Raw genomic sequence first — 20,770 nt, forward strand, 5'->3', positions numbered from 1 at the left:
AGCCAATATGAGCATTTTTATGCTTCTTTTTCTGCCAGAGGTTCTGGCATTTTGTCACCTAGTGCGAATGGACCATAAAGCCATGTACACACGATCGGAAATTCCGACAAGAAAACCGTGGATTTTTTCTGACAGAATGTTGGCTCAAACTTGTGTTGCATACACACGGTCACACAAATCTTGTCGGAAATTCCCACTGTCAAGAACGCGTTGACGTACAAGATGTACGACAAGCCGAGATCAATGAAGTTCGATAGGCAGTTGGGCTCTTCCGCTTGATTCTGAGCATGCATGTGTTTTTGCGTGTCGGAATTACATACAGAGGAGCGCTCCATGCACACTGAATTTAAAAACCTTGCTTCTACAGGAGTTTTGTGTTCTTCCTGTAGAAGCAACTCAATGGTATCCTGTGTGTTCATGCACATTAGGACATTTACAAGCATATTTTGAGATCAACGTTAAAAGTAGTTGTAACCTCGATCTAAAAAAAAAAACTGCAACACAAAAGGCATAATGAATTACTTACCTGAGATCGAAGCCCCCACAGCAGTCCTCGTCCCCCCCCCCTCCGGTGGCGACATATCTCCTGGAATTACTTACCCGAGATCGAAAGCCCCCACAGCAGTCCTTGTCCCCACCTCCGGTGGCAACATCTCTCCTGCGGGTTACTTCCGGGTATTGCGGCTCCGGCGCTGTCACTGGCCGGAGCCGCGATGACGTCACTCCCACGCATGTGTGCGGGAGCCACGGGTAACGGCACACGGACTGAAGCAATGGCACAAATGTGCCGTTGCTTCAGTTTGCCCCAGTGCGCATGTGCTGATGACATTGGCACATGCAGGGGACAGGGGATATATCTTAAACCGTCCAGGTTTAAGAGATATCCTGGGTAACTACAGGTAAGCCTTAATATAGGCTTAACTGTAGCATAGCATAACTTGAAGGTAAAGGGTTTAGAACCACTTTAAGAAGCAGGAAAAAAAAAAACTTCTCATTGACATTTCTGATTGGAGCTCACTCAATGGCAGAAAAAACGTAAACTCTCCTAAACTTGTCTAAACTTTGTACAAAAAATGCTCTATATGAACATTTTTTACTCCAAAGAGAACAAATGTTTTGTTAAGCCCAGTGTGCACAGAGCCTTAAGATATTTTAGATGTGTCTGGAGAATCAGACACAAAGGCCAGAGAGCAGACAAGTAGAAGCTGTGGGATTCCACTTACACAGCTGGCTGCCCTTCTGGCTAAATACTATAATGGTTGTGGATATTGTTATAGTCCAAACTCACTCTAGCCAATAAAATGAAGCTGCCGCAGCATACCCTTTCATTTTATAGCATCAGCATAGTGACAACAATAAAAACACTGACAATCCAGTAGAAGCTTACTTAAAAATCTCCATTCACGTTGTAAGTATTGCCTGTCTAATGGCCAGCTCTTTATTCAACTTCCTGGATTCCCTGCATGTTTTGCAGATTTTCCTCTGCTCATTCCTTTGGTTTACGTTCAATTTCTAAGGACTACATATCCTACAGTACCCTGCTGCCTGGGTACTGTGAGAGTAGCTGCGATGATGTGGAGTGTTTCCAGTTCTGGCTGTGGCTCTTGAAACTCCCCCTCTCAGCACTTTTGTAGTTTGTCCATTGACACAGAAATTTAGAAATTCTTAAACAGTCGGGTTAGGCTACTTTCACACTGATATGTAGAAAAAACGTGGTAAAAAATGTATATGCAGTGCGTTCTTGATGCGGTTTTGTCGCGTTTTCAATAGGGAGGTGCATATTTGGTGCAAATCAGATGCAGCTTGTCATCTGCACCCAGGTGTGGATTGTCTCTTGCCACGTCACCTGCCACCAGATGCAGATTGTCACTTGCCACATTGCCTGTCAGTGCCACCAGATGTGGGATTGTCACTGCATGTTTGGCAGCACTGGTCCATTTACCACAGAGGCAGGCCTCTGTGTAGTGGTTGGTTCTGAGTGAGGACAGGAGAGCAGTGATGTGGGGCGGACGGTGAGAGATGATGTAATCTCTGCTCCCCGCTGCACCTTTGACAACATTGAAGAGGCCTGGCTGTGAAGGCAGAAGATCGGTGATGCGGGGCGGGTGGAGAGAAATGATGCAATCTCTGCTTGTCTGTCTGCCCCGCTTGCTTCTTTCATCCACCTGGCTCTCTCATTTGCCCACCTGGCTCTCTCATGCCGCCCGTCCCCCCCGCTGAACCCGCGGCCCGGCTGCAGAGAGGCCCACAGCATGGTAGTGGGCCGCAGCTCGGTGGTTGGAAGCCCCTGTCCTACAGGATCTAGGACAGCATGGTAGCTGATGCAGAGTGCTGGAACGCTTTGCTCCCCAGCACCTGGCATTGCCAATTATGCCAGACAATTGGGTGGAGTGATCTCTCAGACCCTTTAAAGTGTTAGTTTTAAAAACTCCACTGCCAGTGTATCCAGGAACAGCAGAGTTTGGGCAGAAAAAAAAAAAACACTTGACGCTTGCAAAAGCAGTAAACGTGCCTAAACGCGTGTAAAAACGTTAGACACTTTTGCAAGCGTCAGGTATTTTTCTCTGCAAAAACGTTGCTGCCAGGAGGCAGGATTCTAGGGGGGAAATGTCCTATGTGCATGAGGCTTTAGGCTGGACATACATTATACAATTTTCTTGTACAATTTTCCTGTAGAGTTACCAAAACAATATAATAAGAGGTCAAACCTAAAACACTTTAAATTTGCATGCAATCAGACAGGCCCTTGCACTACATAGTTTAAAGGTAAATGTAAAGAAAATGTAATAAGAAAATTATATAGTTTATGGTCAGCTTGGGCGTTGTGGGGGAAGCCAAATACTGAAGGTAAAAACCCTTTTGATTTAGAACCACTTTAATTACTTTCAAAATGTGGACAACACCCTGTATTGAAATAGTTTTAGAAGCGGGGTAAAATTTTGTAAACAGTAACAACTTCCACTAAGAATGATCATAAGACACCACAAGAAGGAGCTTTAATCATGCACTGAAAAATACCACAGAGTATTACAGCTGCAAAGACCTTCCCGATGCAAAAAGTAATAAACTGATCAGAATGTAATTTAGAAACTGACAGTTAATTTACTTATAATGTGTTCCTGCACAATTCATTAACTCCGTGGTAAAATGGATCAACTGCAGCTGGGAAAGTAAACAGCACAAAGAAAGGGAGCCGTTACCAGGTAACGAAAACCCTCACAGAGCCGTCATTTACCATTGGCTAACAAGAACAAAAACCGTGAAACTGCTGACGTCATAACAAAAATACAAAACTATTGTCCTCAGCTTGGGCCTCATGGCCAGATATTAGGCAAGCCCAATGTCCAGTTTGTTTTCCTTGCAAGATCTCAACAGATAGGATCTTACACTTAAAGGCACTGCAGGGTGACTTGGAATACAGAAACATCCTGGGCAGACACAGGCATATTATTTGAACCAATTAGGGTCGTGCAAAGATTAAAGACATTTACAAAACTGACAAACGCGAACTACCTATCAGTTCCAGTTCATTTACAGCAAGTGTTGCCAAAAACAACAACTTGGTTTGCTTGTCCAGAGTTGCAGATCCACCTACGTGCATATTAGCTTCACAAAGACAATAGATTATATTTAGAAATCTGACATTAGCATTTATAGAAATGTTTGATTAGTCGTTAGTTTATGCGTTTATGCAGTATTCTAGAGTCATTGAGCGCAAGCAGAGAGCCTGCAATGTGTGGTGTAGATAATGTTAACCATAAAGACTCAAAAATCTAAGACGCTGCAATTTTAAAGGGATAGTTCACCTTTACCACAAAACTGCCTACGCAGATAAGGGGCATTTGTCGATAAAAACAAACAACTCTGACTAACATTGAATAAAGCCCTTGCTATAGTTGTGGGCCATTAACATAACTTATGAAGCTTGACTGGAACACTCCCGGAGTTCCAGGACATTGCCAAGTACTCCCAGGACGTTGCTAAGTGAGGCCTAGTCGGCACTGCTCACCTCCACCATCACAGGAGTGAGCGCTCAAATGCTGAGCTCAGAGCTACTGAATCAGGGGAAGGAAAGAGTATGTGAGGGGGTTTAAATCAGAGAAAAAGTTAACTCCTGTGGTAGTGGAGGTGATAAGTGACGCCTAGATCTCAATTAGCAATATCCTAGGAGTATTCCAGTCAGGCTTTGGGAGGTATGTAAATAGCCTACACCTATAGCAAGAGTTATATTCATCTTTAGTCAGAGCTGCACAGATTGTTTTAATCTACAAACATCCCTTACCTGCATAGGCAGTTTTTTTTGTACAGATGAACTATCCTTTTAAGGTGAACAGGCTACCTGGGAATTGTCCAGTCCAAACATACAGTGTAGATGAAGCTAAAAAACTTGCCTGATTAATTACATCCTTCAGTTTTACAATTCTCAATGGCTAAAAACAACAGTTGTGTTTACAAGTCATTCATACCTGCACTGGCAGTCAAAGAGGTTTTTTGTTCAATTCGAAATCTCATTTCTTTCACAGCTTCTTCTGCTGATGTCCCAAAGACAACTGCATTTTCCGTAGGATCTGCTATCTCTGCTGGATCTGGCAAAGACTGAGGTGGGGTTTGTTCATTTAGGAAGGAAGGACTGTCTTCAAATAGCACTGGTGATGTACATTGTGTCTGTTCTGATTCACACATTCCAGTAGAGGTCGCCACACCTATCACCAAAATATACAAATTAAACTGCTGGTGTAAAGACTACATAAAATAAATTTGGACCAATATAAATAGTTCACACTGGCAACAGAAAAAGCCTGGCAGTTCTGTCATTACAAATGGGGACAATGAAAGATTGACCCATCACTGTGTGGTCGTTAGGCCAACAGACTCACCGTGCACCGTGCCCTGCGATTTGGTGCAGTATATTTTTAGAAAGTACTAAATGCACTACTTTTTGTGCATTCAGGTGCGATTTGCAGCCCATTCAAATTAACCAGCCCTAAAAGAATTCTGTCCCTCTAAAGAGCGATACTAGATTTTTAACCTGTTATTTGACAGCATGTAGTACAGATGTTTTTTAAAGTCAGAATTGTTCCAGCAGATACAGTGCTTGTTTACAGAAAAACATGTGGTGGCAACTGAAGTATGAGCAAGAAGTTAACTGTTGTGTAAACTGAACCCAGTGTCGATCAATCTCAATCTGCTTTCACTCAGGCAGTTCAACATAGATGGTGTAATATTCTTTCCTGCAACCACTGGTTGCAGAAAAGAAAATCGCTTGACTCCCACATCAGTCAGTGTTGGTCCCTGATAAACCGGATGAGATTCGAACAATCTATGGCTGGCTTTAGATTGTTTTCTGGAGAATGGAACTTGGCTTTGAAAATCTTTGTGCAGGGTGAGGCCAAGAGTGGTCTACACAAAGTCTTGACCTAAATCTTATTAAACAACCTTGGGTTTCATTGAAATACGGACTTCAAACAAGGTTCTCTTATACAACATAAGAACCTGATCTAACAATAATCAGTGATTGGGTGGGCACAAATTCCCACGGAGAACCCAAACCAAAATATTTGAGAGACTGTTCTAAGCACAAGGGGGGGAAGGAGGTGGAGGGCAACTCTACATGAATGCCTATGATTTTGGAATGCCATCTTCAAAACTAACTCACATACAGCCCTGGCCAAAACTTTTCAGTATGACACAAATATTACATTTTCACAAAGTCTGTTGCTTCAGTGTTTTTAGATCTTTTTGTTAGATGTTACTATGGTATACTGAAGTATAATTACTAACATTTCATACGTGTCAAAGGCTTTTATTGATAACTATATGAAGATTATGCAAAGAGTCAATATTTGCAATGTTGAACCTTCTTTTTCAAGACCTCTGCAATTCATCCTGGCATGTGGTCAGTCAACTTCTGGACCACATCCTGACTGATGGCAGCCCATTCTTGCATAATCAATGCTTGGAGTTTGTCAAAATTTGTGGGTTTTTTTTTTGTTCACCCGCCTCTTGAGGATTGACCACAAGTTCTCAATGGAATTAAAGTCTGGGGAGTTTCCTGGCCTTGGACCCCAAATTTAGATGTTTTGTTTCCCAAGCCACTTCGTTATCACTTTTGCCTTATGGCAAGGTGCTCCTTCATGCTGGAAAAGACATTGTGCATCACCAAACTGTTCTTGGATGGTTGGGAGAAGTTGCTCTCAGAGGATGTTTTCTCTATATTCATGGCTGTGTTCTTAGGCAAAACTGTGAGTGAGCCCACTCCCTTGGCTGAGAAGCAACCCCACACATGAATGGTCTCAGGATGCTTTACTGTTGGCATGACACAGGACCAGGACATTTTTTCGGGGTGAACTTGGTGGAACTCTGTTCCACCACCTAAGGCTCAGACCTTTTGGTGCCTGCTCACCACAATCACTTGTAAACACAGAAGTCTGGTTTCTGTGTTTACGAGTGACAGCTCTGCACCCTGTATGTGACAGCTCTGCACCCTGTTTTCGCGAAATTTGACTGACCACACCCACTATTGGATGTGATTTGGAGGGTGTGTGTAGGGGGAGGGGTTTTGTGGGGCAGTGGTTAAGTTCCAGCGCCTACTGTTTGAGAAAAAAAGCCCTGCACAGGACTGATGGTAGCGCTCACCTTTTCTTCTCCGGGCAAGTTTTTTTCCGGATGCTCCAAACAATCGCAAAGGGGATTCATCAGAGAAAATTATTTTACCCCAGTCCTCCACAGTCAAATCCCTGTACCTTTTGCAGAATATCAGTCTGTCCCTGACGTTTTTTCTGGAGAACTGTCTTTTTGCTGCCCTTCTTGACACCAGGCCTGCCTCCAAAAGTCTTCGCCTCACTGTGCGTGCAGATGCACTCACACCTGCCTGCTGCCATTCCTGAGCAAACTCTGTACTAGTAGTTAACAGAAAAACAATGATTTCAAGCACCACCCTCCTTTAAAGCTTCCAGTCTGTTATTCTAAAGCAATCAGCATTAGAGTGATTTCCAGCCTTGTCATCTTCCACACTGACACTTGTGTTAATGAGAGAATCACTGACATGATGTCAACTGGTCTTTTTGTGGCAGAGCTGAAATGCAGTGGAAATGTTTTTTTGGGGATGAAGTTGATGAGAAAAAAAGTATAGTTTTATGCAAACAGAGCAAGAGAACCTCAGAGGAACCCAAAACCTAAATTCTGCACTTTACCTGCTGGAGAGTCATCTTTCTGTACTATGCTAGCTTTAACATATCTTCTCCGCTCTTCTGGCCATGTCAACCTTTCCTCCAAATGATCAGTAATATCCAAATAGGCTTCATCAAGACTGAGAGGCAAAAAGTTGGGATCATACTCTGCAAAAATTTCTCGAACCTGAGGAAAAGATAATGTACGTTATAGGATTTCATGAAATCAGTGGAAGATTTGTCAAATGTAAAACATTTCTAGCAGAAGTAAATAGAAACCTGCATAGTTTATATATGAATCAACCCACAGCTGATATTTTAGTTATAGGTGGTTTGCCATCCTGGCTTCATTGGTCTGAAGACTTAGCTCTCAAGAAGACATTCATCAAAATAAAATAAAAATTGCAATATGTTGTTCTCTCATACATACTGTATGATAAAAGCTAAGATTTATTTTCTTTTTAAATTATGATACTGGCAATAGTTTCAAAATAAGATATACACACCTCTTTGCTTACTTCTCGATATTTGTCAAAATTAAGTGGAACAATTATCAGATTGGGGCACAATTTCTTTGCGATGAATCCAGGCATAGCCGCACGTACACCAAACCTTCTCGCCAAGTAGTTTGAAGTGGACTTTAAAACAATGATAAAAACATAAATTTTAAAGATGATTACAAATTCAACAGAATGGATATGGAAATTCAAAACTTTAACCAAATATGTTGCTGCACATTTCTTGTAATGGCAAAAGCTTTATTCTTTTTTTCTAACTGTCTTGCATTTCATTTAAAGTGGAAGTCTAATCTTTAACCTACTAATTAGCCTGTAGAGGAACGATATCTATGTTTACCTATTATAGGGGGGCTCTGGTTCAGTCATGTGATCTGCTCCAAACACCGGCTTCAGAGGAAGGGAGAGAGCAGTAACAATGGCTGAAATGCCTGCACAGGAATGTCACCCATAGGCTTACTATGGGACATCTGTTGATGGCTGTTCCTCTTCTTCCCTGAAGCCAGGGCTGGGAGACTAGAACATGATCGTACCAGAGCACCCACATCTTTTATCTACACGCTAGTTAGTACAAGCCTTAGAATGGGGGGTGGGAGCAGGTTTAAGATTAGGTTTAGCCCAGACTTCCAGTTTAAATATGCCAGCAAGGTGTAACCATAGAAACTTTTGTCCCAGGATGAAAGCACATACTCAAGTTCAGCTGTAGTGTTGTCGACTTTTCCTGTGCACTCCTGAGCTGGACAACAAGCAGCCAATGCATGATATGCTGGCACATTCTGCCCTAGTCACCATAGTAAGAGTGCCATGTTCAACCACCAGTGAAGTGTCCATATGAAGTTCTACAGGATGTGCACAGTACAGGGAATGACACCTAAACTGTATTGTTTTTATAAAAAAATGCAATCCTGTTTTATTTACAGTGCTCTACAAACCTAAATATTATTTTGTGATAGTTTAGTTCTACATGTTTTTCTATTTTTTTATTTTGCTTTTTGAAAATCTAAATAATTCTAATTAGCTCCAAAAAGGAGGCTATGATAAGGAGGATGGAATTGGAGAATTTAGCCACGATATCCTTAAAACCAGATTGTACTGATCAAAGTCATGTTTTACGCTACCTCGTCTTTAGTCACAGACCCATATGGACATAAAGTATGTGTAGCCCATGGGTAAGTCTAAGGACAGGTTACTACAAAAAATGCAAACCTGCCACGGTGTTCAATCCTTAAAAGGGATCTTTGCTGCCGTGTTGATCATCTGCACGTTACACAATAAATGGTATGTAAGTAATCTCATCATTTTTTTTTTCAATTATTTCTTTATTCGCCTTTTTCAACATTACAATTTATAAATACTTAAAACACACATACATAAAACACAAAAAAAACAAAGAAAATGGTCTCAATATACCCCAAACATTAAAAGATACATACGATGTTGGTAGAGCTCTTTCTACAAAAGACTACACTTCATATTTAAAATATACCTCTGCATATATTCCCCTGATCTATATCCGCCAATTTAAGGATTCAGACAGATAGGAAGAGAGGGAGAGAAGAAATACAGGGAGACAAAAGCTGAGTAGGTCCAAGGAGAGGAGGGGAGGGACGAGAAGAGGGAAACAGAAAGAGAAAAAAAAAAAGAAGGAGTATATCCCCCCCCTACCTCCCTCAACCTCTAGTGTGATAAAAAAAAAAATTAAAATAAAATCAATCCTCCCAAAAGTGCTCGTGCCTATTTACTTAGATCCTAGACAAAAGGAAGAAGGACAAAAGAAGATAAAGAAAAAAAAGGAAAAAGAGGGGGGTCCTCTCTCCCTCCTCCCCCTATAAACAGCACCAAATGTGCATGCGCAGGTGCTCTCACCAGAGCAATCAATACACAGTGTTAAAAATATAAATCCAAGAAAATTTAAGAGGGCTCCTTTTCCCAAGCCTAATGCTTACATACAGATACCTATATATATATATATATATATATATTTATATATAAAAAGTAATCTCATATTTTTACATACAAATATTATTAAGAGAAGGTCATGAAGTTTGTCATATACTACAAAGCCCAATCTCATTACAGCACTAATCATTTAGCAGGGATGGTCCTGTTAACAATCCAAGGTTACTTTATACTGCCCTTACTTACCAGCATACTCATTGAACCCACAGCCATAGGCTTCTCCTTCAGCTCAGGATTGCCTCTCATTTCTACAGCTGCATAAAAAGCATCCATATCCACATGCACAATAACACGATTCAAATCACGCCTTCTCTCCAGCTCCAGTGCCATCCGATCAACCTGCCAAAGAAAGGAAAAAAACATGTAAAAGTATATCTAGATCAGCCTCTCTCTACCTTTTTAACATTGAAGAACCATTATAATAACTTTAGTATAAAAGTGGGTTATCCAATATACTGTGTGCTATACAGTATACCCACATACCTGAATTCAGAATATACAAAAACGACAATAAAAAGGTAGACAAGGACTTTTAAATCGAACATAGTGGAGGAACACTACATATGTAAAAACCATAAGGTTTATAAAACATCATAAATTACCTAGTTAGGTAAATAAATCAATAAGATAAAAGGCACACCCCCACTTATACTTCAAGCAGGGTAGAGAGGGCTGAGGGCTTATCTACATTCATTTATCAAACCATTCTATGCATCTGGGCAACCAGAAATTATCTGAGGTCAAATGGGTAGAGAATCATTTCCTAGAAAAGAACAAAATGTAATCTTATAGACATCTTCTAAAAATTTAAAGAAAAACAAACAAAAAAGAGGCAAGATGGCCAAGCATGTACCGTTTGGCACAATTTTTCGGCTGGTCTAGTTGATAATGGTGGTGATAATTTCTTATTGGCTGTTTGGGTCACGTGACTTTGCATGGGAAAATCTTTAGCAGTGGATAAAAAGGTGAGATGAATAGCATGAATAGGCTCTGTTACTGACCGCTGGAACCCTGAGTGTCAAGGAAAGGATATAGCGATATCTTGGTGAGGGTTTTTCTCTGGGACAGGCTTGGCCAGCTTGCCTCTTTATTGTTGTTTGTTTTTCTTTTTCTGGAAGCCTACTATAAAAGATTGAATTTCGGGTTTTTTTCTAGGAAAGAATTCTCTACCCATTTGACCTCTTCCAATTTCTGGCTGCCCATCCCTTAGATACAACGGTTTGACAAATGGATGTGGATAGGCCCTCAGCCCTCTCTACCCTGCTTGAAGTATAGGCAGTGTTGTGCCTTTATCTTATAAATTATTTCTTTACCTCTAGGTAATTATGTTTTATTTATACACACCTGACATATACAGTATATGTCTTTATTTGATATTGATTCTAGTGTAGTGTTATGTATACGTTTTTTTTTTAGATTATGGGTGACCATTGAGGGCCCTTTAACACTTTGTTAACTCTCTGTATATATCTTATCATACAAGAACCTTATGCCGTACCCCTATGGGAGGAAGACGATACACATCTGTTGGATTCCAGTGAATATATGTTCTAACAATGAGAATTATGGGTTTCATCATGCTGATATAATAAAATATATTTTCTTTTGGCTATGCTTGTATGACGACATAGTTGTTTCCGATTATAATTGCTTACATATTTTTTTTTTACATATGCAGTGTTTTTCCTGTATCTATATGTCCCTCTAAAAGTCCTTGGCTACCATAATTGTTGTTTGAATATAATAACTTTCCAGTCTCATGGAACCCCAGCTAATAATTACTTAAAGGTGGTATTAAACCTAAAACCAAAAATGTAATGTATTGCAGCTTACCAACATTAAATGTGGTGGCTGCATTTTTTTAAGGCTTTTTTCACCTAGTAATCTGGCCACTAACACACTCTGTATTAGAGTGTCCCCACTCTAAATAAAGGATAATAGGGGGCACAGCAGACAGCAGCATTGTGCATCTGGGGGGAGAGGAGTGTTAGATTAGCAGATTTGGATACACTGACAAATTGAAGGCAAACTCCAGCTAATACCGTATATACTAGAGTATAAGCCGACCCGAATATAAGCAGAGGCACCTAATTTTACCACAAAAAAAAACCTGGGAAAATTTATTGACTCGAATATAAGCCTAGGGTGTCCATCTGCATGCCTCACTGTGCCTCACTTTGCCTCACTGTGTCCATGTGCATGCCTCACTGTGTCCATGACTAGACTGACGTTTAACATGGGAGTCTATGGAGGCGGTGCCCCCCCAAGCAACAAACTTTGCACACTTGTAGAGGAGAAATGGGGTGTGACGGATCTCGGATACCCCAGGTGGGCACATCCGCCAGACCTGTGTCTCCTGTCCTCCAAACGCACCTGCAGATTCGCCATAACCAGCCCTTAACTCCTCAATCACGAGACAAGCCACACAGGTGTTGAGGGTTAAACATGCAGAGCATAAACTGTTTATTAAATACAAAACACACTTTTACACACAGTTAGGGACACTCCCCTTAGCCTTGTCATAGAGGGGAGGGGGTAGGGGACAAGAAAGGACCAATGGGAACTGAACACTTGTACATTGAAACAGACTACAGTTAAACATAAAGGGATTATAATAAGCAGGCAGCCCCTCAATACACATCCCCTGCGGAGAGATGTCTCCAGTCCAGACCATTGTCTATGTGCCATTTACCAACACAATTAGACACAGCAACAAGAGGGGGGGATGGGGGAGAAGGGATGTAGCATTACATTACATTCTCTCAATGCCAGCTTGTCCCCAGGTCTCCAGTCTCTTCTGGGCCCTAATCTGTGGGTAGGAGGCCAGCCCACAGTCCCTTCCAAAACACACAGTGACAGTGGGTTCTGTCACATGGGGCTACATGTGTGCCAAGTTCTGGGTCCAGGAGACCTACGATCTGCCGGTAACGGGTCCCCAAAATCACCAGAGAAGTCTATGGAAGGGGTGCCCGGGTTTGAAAAATCGTTGCTCCCTGACCGTAGGTCCCCCCGGACAACAAACATTGCACACTTGTAGAGGAAGAGTAGGTCTACATGTGTGCCAAGTTTGGGGTCCAGAGGACCTACGGCCGGCCGGTATAGGGTCCCCAAATTCCAGGAGATCAGGCGCAAAAAGGTGACTCAAGTATAAGCCGAGGGGGGCATTTTCAGCACACAAAAAAATGTGCTGAAAAACTCGGCTTATGCTTGAGTATATACGGTACTTTATAAAGCAGTTACAGCAACCAGTTCTTTTTTACCTTTTGGGATAAAGGTTTTACATAAATATATAAAAAGCTAATCATTGTAAGCATTCCTGTCAGTACTAAATGGTTTGTCTCAACCATGTAACTGCTACATTCTGCTAGAGAGCTTGTTCTTTTGAAAAAACACAGACTCGTTGGCTGGATCTCCAGATAAAAATAGCTGAAACAGCCTAAAAAATAAACATAAAAAAACAGTAATCACATCTAAGAAATGGTATGCTGCAATATAATAAAATGTTTGCTTTTGGCTTTAATACTACTTTAACCACTTCAGCCCCGGAAGAATTTACCCCCTTCCTGAGCAAAGCACTTTTTGAAGTTCGGCACTGCGTCGCTTTAAGTGACAATTTTGCGGTCGTGCGACGTTGCACCCAAACAAAATTGACGTCCTTTTTTTCTCACAAATAGAGCCTCCTTTTAGTGGTATTTAATCACTTCCGCAATTTTTTTGTGCGCTATAAACAAAACAAAAAAAAAAGCTTATTTTTTTTTGTTTTTTAAAAAAAGCAATATTTTTTACTTTTTGCTATAATAATTATCCCCCAAAAATATATATAAAAAATAAATTGTTTCCTCAGTTGTTTAGGCCGATGTGTATTCTTCAACATATTTTTGGTAAGAAAAAAAATCGCAAGCAGTGTATATTGATTGGTTTGCGCAAAAGTTATAGCGTCTACAAAATAGGGGATAGTTTTATGGCATTTTTATTATTAATTTGTACTAGTAATGGCGGCGATCTGGGATTTTTATCGTGACTGCAACATTATGGCGGACACATCGGACACTTTTGACGCTATTTTCGGACCATTGTAATTTATACAGTGATCAGTGCTATAAAAATGCATGGATTACTGTGTAAATGACACTGTTAGGGAAGGGGTTAACCACTAGGGGGCAAGGAAGGGGTTAAGTGTGACCTAGGTAGTGATTTTAACTGTGGGGGGGGCTGAGCTACAAGTGACACGACAGTGATCACTGCTCCCGATGACAGGGAGCAGATCACTGTCCTGTCACTAGGCAGAACAGGAAAATGCCTTGTTTACATAGGAATCTCCCCATTCTGCCTCTCCATGACACGATCGCGGTCCGCCGTCGAACATCGTGTTCGCAGGGGCTCGCGGGCATGGTCACGGAGAGACTGTGGCGGCGCGCATGTGCTTCTTAAAGGGGGGTGTACCTGTACGCCCATTTGCCCACCGCTGCCATTCTGCCAACGTATATAACGGCGTGCAGCGGCCGGCAAGTGGTTAAACTACAGTTCATGGTACATTATCATCAAGCTCAGTGGAAAGAGTTCTACCTACCTTGGTGGCCAGTGAGAAGAATCTCTTTACAGAAAGCTGAAAGATTAGGCCAATCACAGTGGTTACATATCAGAGTCAAAAATTGCTCACTGTTCTAGGAACCCATAGCAACCTAGGATTCCATGGAACCCTGATTAGAACATTTTATTTTTCAGTATCACTACTCTGACCCCTTTTCATTAAGACATTACCATAGGGAGGACTGCTGGGCGTTCAGCAGAGATTCCTTCTTAGGCCCCATGCACACGAGAAGCAATTACAAACACCTGTAAACTCACGTTTTCAAAGGCAAAAACGGGCGTTTAAAACGCCCGGTTTTGCCGCGAATTGCGTGGCGTTTTGCCGCGATTATCGGTGTTTTACCGCGTTTGCGGCTGTCAGCGCTTATCTCAAAGACATTGTAGACCCTCCCAAAGTTTAAAGCGCAAAAATAAAACGCTTCTGAACCCCAAATTTTGCGTCTGAAAAAACGGACATAAACCCAACTGATTGTGTGCATGGACACATAGGATAACATTAAATGTGTTCAGGGGCAGTTGAAAAAAATGCCCAAATGCCTCTGAACTCGAGTTTAGCAGCGTCTCGTGTGCATGGGGCCTTACTTTCTAAAGGGTAGCAGTTTAGGAAGATACTGTTGTGCCCGCATACCTTAGGGTACGTTTTCTGTGCTGCCCTGTTTACACTCTTAGTTTACATCTGTGTGCCCTCAAATGTAGGAAGTAGATCTTATCCACTAACTATCATGGTGACATTTATCTCAAACTACAGGCCAGGGCACATTGACCTTTTCTAGGCCATGTCAGGCTAGAGATCACACTGGCTCAGCCGAATAATCAACATTCTAAAAGAGCCGCTATGAATGAGGGTTCATTAATATATACTGTACATTTACTGAACATTCACAGATGTTTTAAAAAAAGCATAAGGCATTTGATTATATGTATTAATGAGTTGGAAAGCAACATAATTTATTTATTAAACAGGCAGATGGCAGATGCTAATATGGGATGCTCAGTAATCAGTCACTGCAGGAGATATGGCAACCTGTATCACAAAGAGACCTCTCAGATGATGTTCTCTCCTACTCTCCCAATTGGCTGAATCTGTTGCCAGAATACACTGTGGCCCAATTTGTTACTTACAATTTATATTTTTACATAAAAGGCTCACTTTATTTTCCTTAGTCCAAGAAAAGTCGATTTTCAAGATACCGAAAAACCAATCACCTGCTCAAACTGAAAGCGGCCATATGAACAACAAAATCTTGTCACCTTTAACCACTTAACCCCCGGCCCATATTGCTGGTCAAAGACCAGAGCACTTTTTGCGATTCGGCACTGCGTCGCTTTAACGGACAATTGCGCGGACGTGCGACGAGGCTCCCAAACAAAATTGGCGTCTTTTTTTCCCCACAAATAGAGCTTTCTTTTGGTGGTATTTGATCACCTCTGCGGTTTTTAGTTTTTGCGCTATACACAAAAATAGAGCGACAATTTTGAAAAAATAATAATAATTTTTACCATAATAAATATCCCCCAAAAATATATAAAAAAAGATTTTTTTCCTCAGTTTAGGCCGATACGTATTCTTCTACATATTTTTCCGTAAAAAAAAAATCACAATAAACGTTTATTGATTGGTTTGCGCAAAAGTTATAGCGTTTACAAAATAGGGGATAGTTTTATGGCATTTTTATTAATATTTTTTTTATTACTAGTAATGGCCGCGATCAGCGATTTTTTTTCGGTACTGCGACATTATGGCGGACACTTTTGCCACAGTTTTGGGACCATTGGCATTTTTATAGCGATCAGTGCTATAAAAATGCATTGAATTACTATAAAAATGCCACTGGAAGTGGTTAATACTAGGGGGCGGGGAAGGGGTTAAATATGTTACCTGGGTGTGTTCTAACTGTAGGGGAAATGACTGATCGCTGTTCATACATTGTATGAACAGACAGTCAGGCATTTCTCCCCCTGACAGGACCGGGAGCTGCATTTCTCCCCCTGACAGGTGGCCACAGAGAGACGTTATTGTACGGGCTCTCGCGCAGGGGAGCCGACCTGCCGCCATAGAACTCCGGCGGCAGGTCGGCAAGTGGTTAAACCATAAAATATCTATGCAATGGAGACCGCCACTGTCCGTTTCCCAATCTGCACACTTGTTCCTCGTCGGCAAAGCACCCTTTCAGCATTACTGCAAGCCCGGTGACTGCCTTCAAACTTATATACAGCTTGCAAGTCAAGCAGTAGCAGCTTTTAATAGACAGGTAGTTAACTTACAGAAAATGTCAACCTGAAAATAGAACACTTAAGCCCCATACACACAGTCGGACTTTTTGACAACAAACTTCAAAATGGGCAGGTTTTTCAAAAAATCCGACCGTGTGTACGCTCCATAGGACAAACTTTTTCGGTTTTCATCGGACAAAAGTTCTCTCTGCAAACGAACAAACCAGCAACAAAAGTCCTATGGTGCAAAGTCCTGCAGTGTGTACAGTAATCCATCGGACTTAAGACCAAAGTACAAACACGCATGCTCAGAACCAATGCAAAAGATCAGACAACAATACAGAAGTTGACCAAAGGGTGGCGGGCAAAGAGCTGAAAAAAACACATGATTTTGGGAAAGTTTGCTGAAAAAGTCCTGCCGTGTGTATGCATACCAAGTTCACAGCCAACGCCCTTTGAACAAAAATCCACGGAAAAGTTGTTTGAAGTCCGATCGTGTGTATGAGGCTTAAGACACATCTAAGGACTGGTAAGTAACAATAAATTATAACTTTGTCCTGGGGTTTAGATGTAGATTAAAGTGATACTAAACACACATTTACATTGCCCCTTCTATTTCTGTATGTTAATGATGACATTATTTTAAGACCTCTTGTACACGATACTGTTTGAGCATCGACTTTTTTTTGTATGCATTTTTGCATAAGTGCAAATTAGCACACATTCCTGCGCATGCACGAAAGCTTGCTCTCGCGTTGACCATGTCAATGGATGACGCGCAAATGTGCACATTAGGTGTAAAATTACCGATCAAAAATGCAGATTTTTCTATTTTTTTTACAAAAGAATACACAGTGCTTGTTTATGCAACTGTGTACAATTAAAGGGTCACAAATTTTTTTTTTTTTTTTAGCTAAATAGCTTCCTTTACCTTACTGCAGTCATGGTTTCATGTCCTCATTTTTCGTTTTTGCTTTGAAGTAGCTGTAATCCTTCTTTGATCTCCACACTTCCTGCTTGTCTGCAGGGGCGTTGCTAGGTGCCAAAAAGACCAGGGGCTTCAGCCCGAAGCCAAGCCGACACCGGGGGGGGGGGGGGGTGCGTGTGTTTGCGCACACACACACACACATACAATGTCCTACATACTGACCTGACCTGCATACACTGACCTGACCTGCATACACTGACCTGACCTGCATACACTGACCTGACCTACATACACTGACCTGCATACACTGACCTGACCTACATATACTGACCTGACCTATATACACTGACCTGACCTACATACACTGACCTGACCTACATACACTGACCTACATACACTGACCTGACCTACATACACTGACCTGACCTACATACACTGACCTGCATACACTGATCTGACCGACCTACATACACAATCACTGACCTACCTCAGCCGTGGTAGAGATGCAGACAGGACTCGAGGAGGCCCTGACCTGCATACACTGACCGGACCTGCATACACTGACCTGACCTGCATACACTGACCTGACCTGCATACACTGACCTGACCTGCATACACTGACCTGACCTGCATACACTGACCTGACCTACATACATACATACACTGACCTGACCTGCATACACTGTCCTGCATACACTGACCTGACCTGCATACACTGACCTGACCTACATACACTGACCTGACCACACTGACCTGACCTGACCTGTATACACTGACCTACTGACCTGACATACATACACTGACCTGCACACACTGACCTGACCTGCATACACTGACCGGACCAGCATACACTGACCTGACCTGCATACACTGACCTGACCTACATACACTGACCTGACCTACATACATACAGTACATACATACACTGACCTGACCTACATACACTGACCTGACCTGAATACACTGACCTGACCACACTGACCTGACCTGTATACACTGACCTACTGACCTGACATACATACACTGACCTGCACACACTGACCTGACCTGCATACACTGACCTCCCCTACATACACTGACCTGACCTACATACACTGACCGACCTGCATACACTAACCTGACCTGACCTGCATACACTGACCTGACCTGCATACACTGACCTGACCTGCATACACTGACCTGACCTACATACACTGACCTGACCTACATACACTGACCTGACCTACATACACTGATCTGACCGACCTACATACACAATCATTGACCTACATACACTGACCCCTACATACATTGACCTGACCGACCTACATACACAATCACTGACCTACATACACTGACCCCTACATACACTGATCTGACCGACCTACATACACAATCACTGACCTACATACACAATCACTGACCTACCTCAGCCGTGGTAGAGATGCAGCCAGGACTCGAGGAGGCTCAGGAGCCAAAGAGGACAGCCGAAGAGGACAGCCGAGGAGGACAGCCGAGCCGCTGAACGGAGCAGGGAGCTGGGATGTGAGGTGCGGCGCTGGCGTGCCCAATGTGCCTGACCGGCTGACCCTGTCATGAGATGCATCATGCAGCCAAGCTCAGGAGGAGCCGAGGAGAGAAGAGCCGCTGTACCGAGCGGAGATGGATCATGTGACATCATGGCGCGCCTGGACGTCACACGTCCCGCAGTCCCGGATTGGACCATGGCGATGTCCATCATACTCGCTGCAAGTTCCGAAAGGCGGGATCTGTGTCTCTCGACTCTCGGCGACACTCTGCAACGCGGCGCTCGCTCGGGGCTCATTATTAATTATGGCATGCCCGAGACTCTGGGCTTTACGACTACCCATTCGGGGGTCCAGCCTCCCCAGCCCACCCCTGTCGACGCCCCTGCTTGTCTGGCTCCTTATGAAAAAACTAATGCGAGCTTCTCACTGTGGTCCATGATCAAGGAGGTGTGATTACGGTGTCTAAAACTCCTCAGAATCAATCAGATTTGTTTTAAAAACAAACACTGCCCTGTGTTTGTTTGTTTTTGTTCTGTGTGTCTCTGTACTTCACAGAAACATGAAACTAGTTTAAAAATGAAACTAAACTGCAGGCACATTTTATGATTGATTTTTATCTATTTTTAATCATTTTTAAAAGGAATCAGTTAACTATTATGTCTCTATACCCTGTAAACAGTCATTTCAGCAAAAAAATATTTTTCCTTTACTGCTCCTTTAATGGGCTGTATTTTAGCTCAGTAAAAAAATAAGCTGTACTGAGCGTTTTCAAGCTGGCAGGTCGCGATGACCGCTGGCCATGCGCGATCGCGGGCACGAGAGGCAGAAAAAAGACGTGTGTGTGTGTGTGTGTAAACACACAAATCCCAGAAGGAGAGGAGCGAGAGATTGTGAGTTCCTACTAGCTGGGAACCACAATCTGTCATCTCCTGTAGTCAGTCCCCTCTCCCCACAGTTAGAACACAGACTGGGGAACACAGTTAACCCCCTTAAAAGCCCCTAGTGTTAACCCCTTCCCTGCCAGTGACATTTACACAGTAATCAGTGCATTTTTATAGCACTAATCGCTGTATACAATTTTCAGTGGTCCCAAAAATGTGTCAAAAGTGTCCGATCTGTCTGCCATAATGTCGCAGTCCCGATAAAAATGGCAGATTTCAAAATTGTCGATTTTTTTGTTTATATCGCAAAAAATAAAAACCACAAATATGATCAAATACCACCAAAATAAAGCTCTATTTATGGGAAAAAAAGTGCCCATATGCTAATAAAGAACATGTTGACATGAGGGGAGAACAGAATGCTCACCAGTTTGCTACATCTCCTTTCATTGTTAAGTCACAGGCTTACACAAGACCTGTAAGTATTACTTAAAGTGATTGTAAAGTCTTGTTTTTTTTCCTTTAAAAATAACAAACATGTTATATCTACCTGCTCTGTTGCACTGTACTTGCACAGAGTAGCCCGGATCCTCCTTTTCTCAGGTACATCTTGCTATGGGGGCACCCAAGCTGAATCACAGCTCCCGTGTCCATTCAGACCCGGAGCCCTGACCCGACCCCATCCCCTCTCTTCTCCGATTGGCTAGCTGATTTTGATTGACAGCAGCAGAAGCCAATGGCGCCGCTGCTGTGCCTCAGCCAAGCAGAGAGGGAGAATCTCAGATGGCTGGGACACTTGTGGACATCACTGGACAGAGAGGGACCTCAGGTAAGTGTTGGGGGGGGGGGGAGCTTCTGCACACAGAAGGCTTTTTATCATAATGCATAGAATGCATTAAGATAAAAAACCTTTGACTTTACAACCCCTTTAAACAGTTCCCGACCGGCTCACACAGATATACTGCGGCAGAATGGCTCCCCTGGGCGAAATCCTTCTCTTTTTTTG

At 42.4% G+C, this 20,770-nt stretch overlaps 1 protein-coding gene across 3 annotated transcripts in view; it reads right to left on the reverse strand.

Moving 5' to 3' along the window:
* POLK (DNA polymerase kappa) overlaps positions 1–20,770 on the reverse strand; it is a 143,156-nt gene that overhangs the window by 43,893 nt on the left and 78,493 nt on the right. For all 3 annotated transcript variants that reach the window (XM_040341254.1, XM_040341238.1, XM_040341245.1), the window contains 4 exons: positions 9,830–9,982; positions 7,676–7,807; positions 7,194–7,356; positions 4,467–4,703 (listed from right to left, as the gene is read on the reverse strand). In XM_040341254.1, the coding sequence (XP_040197188.1) occupies positions 4,467–4,703; positions 7,194–7,356; positions 7,676–7,807; positions 9,830–9,982 (685 nt within the window). The remainder of the gene's footprint in view (positions 1–4,466; positions 4,704–7,193; positions 7,357–7,675; positions 7,808–9,829; positions 9,983–20,770) is intronic.

This window comes from Rana temporaria, chromosome 1, assembly GCF_905171775.1.
Source record: "Rana temporaria chromosome 1, aRanTem1.1, whole genome shotgun sequence".
NCBI lineage: Eukaryota > Metazoa > Chordata > Amphibia > Anura > Ranidae > Rana > Rana temporaria.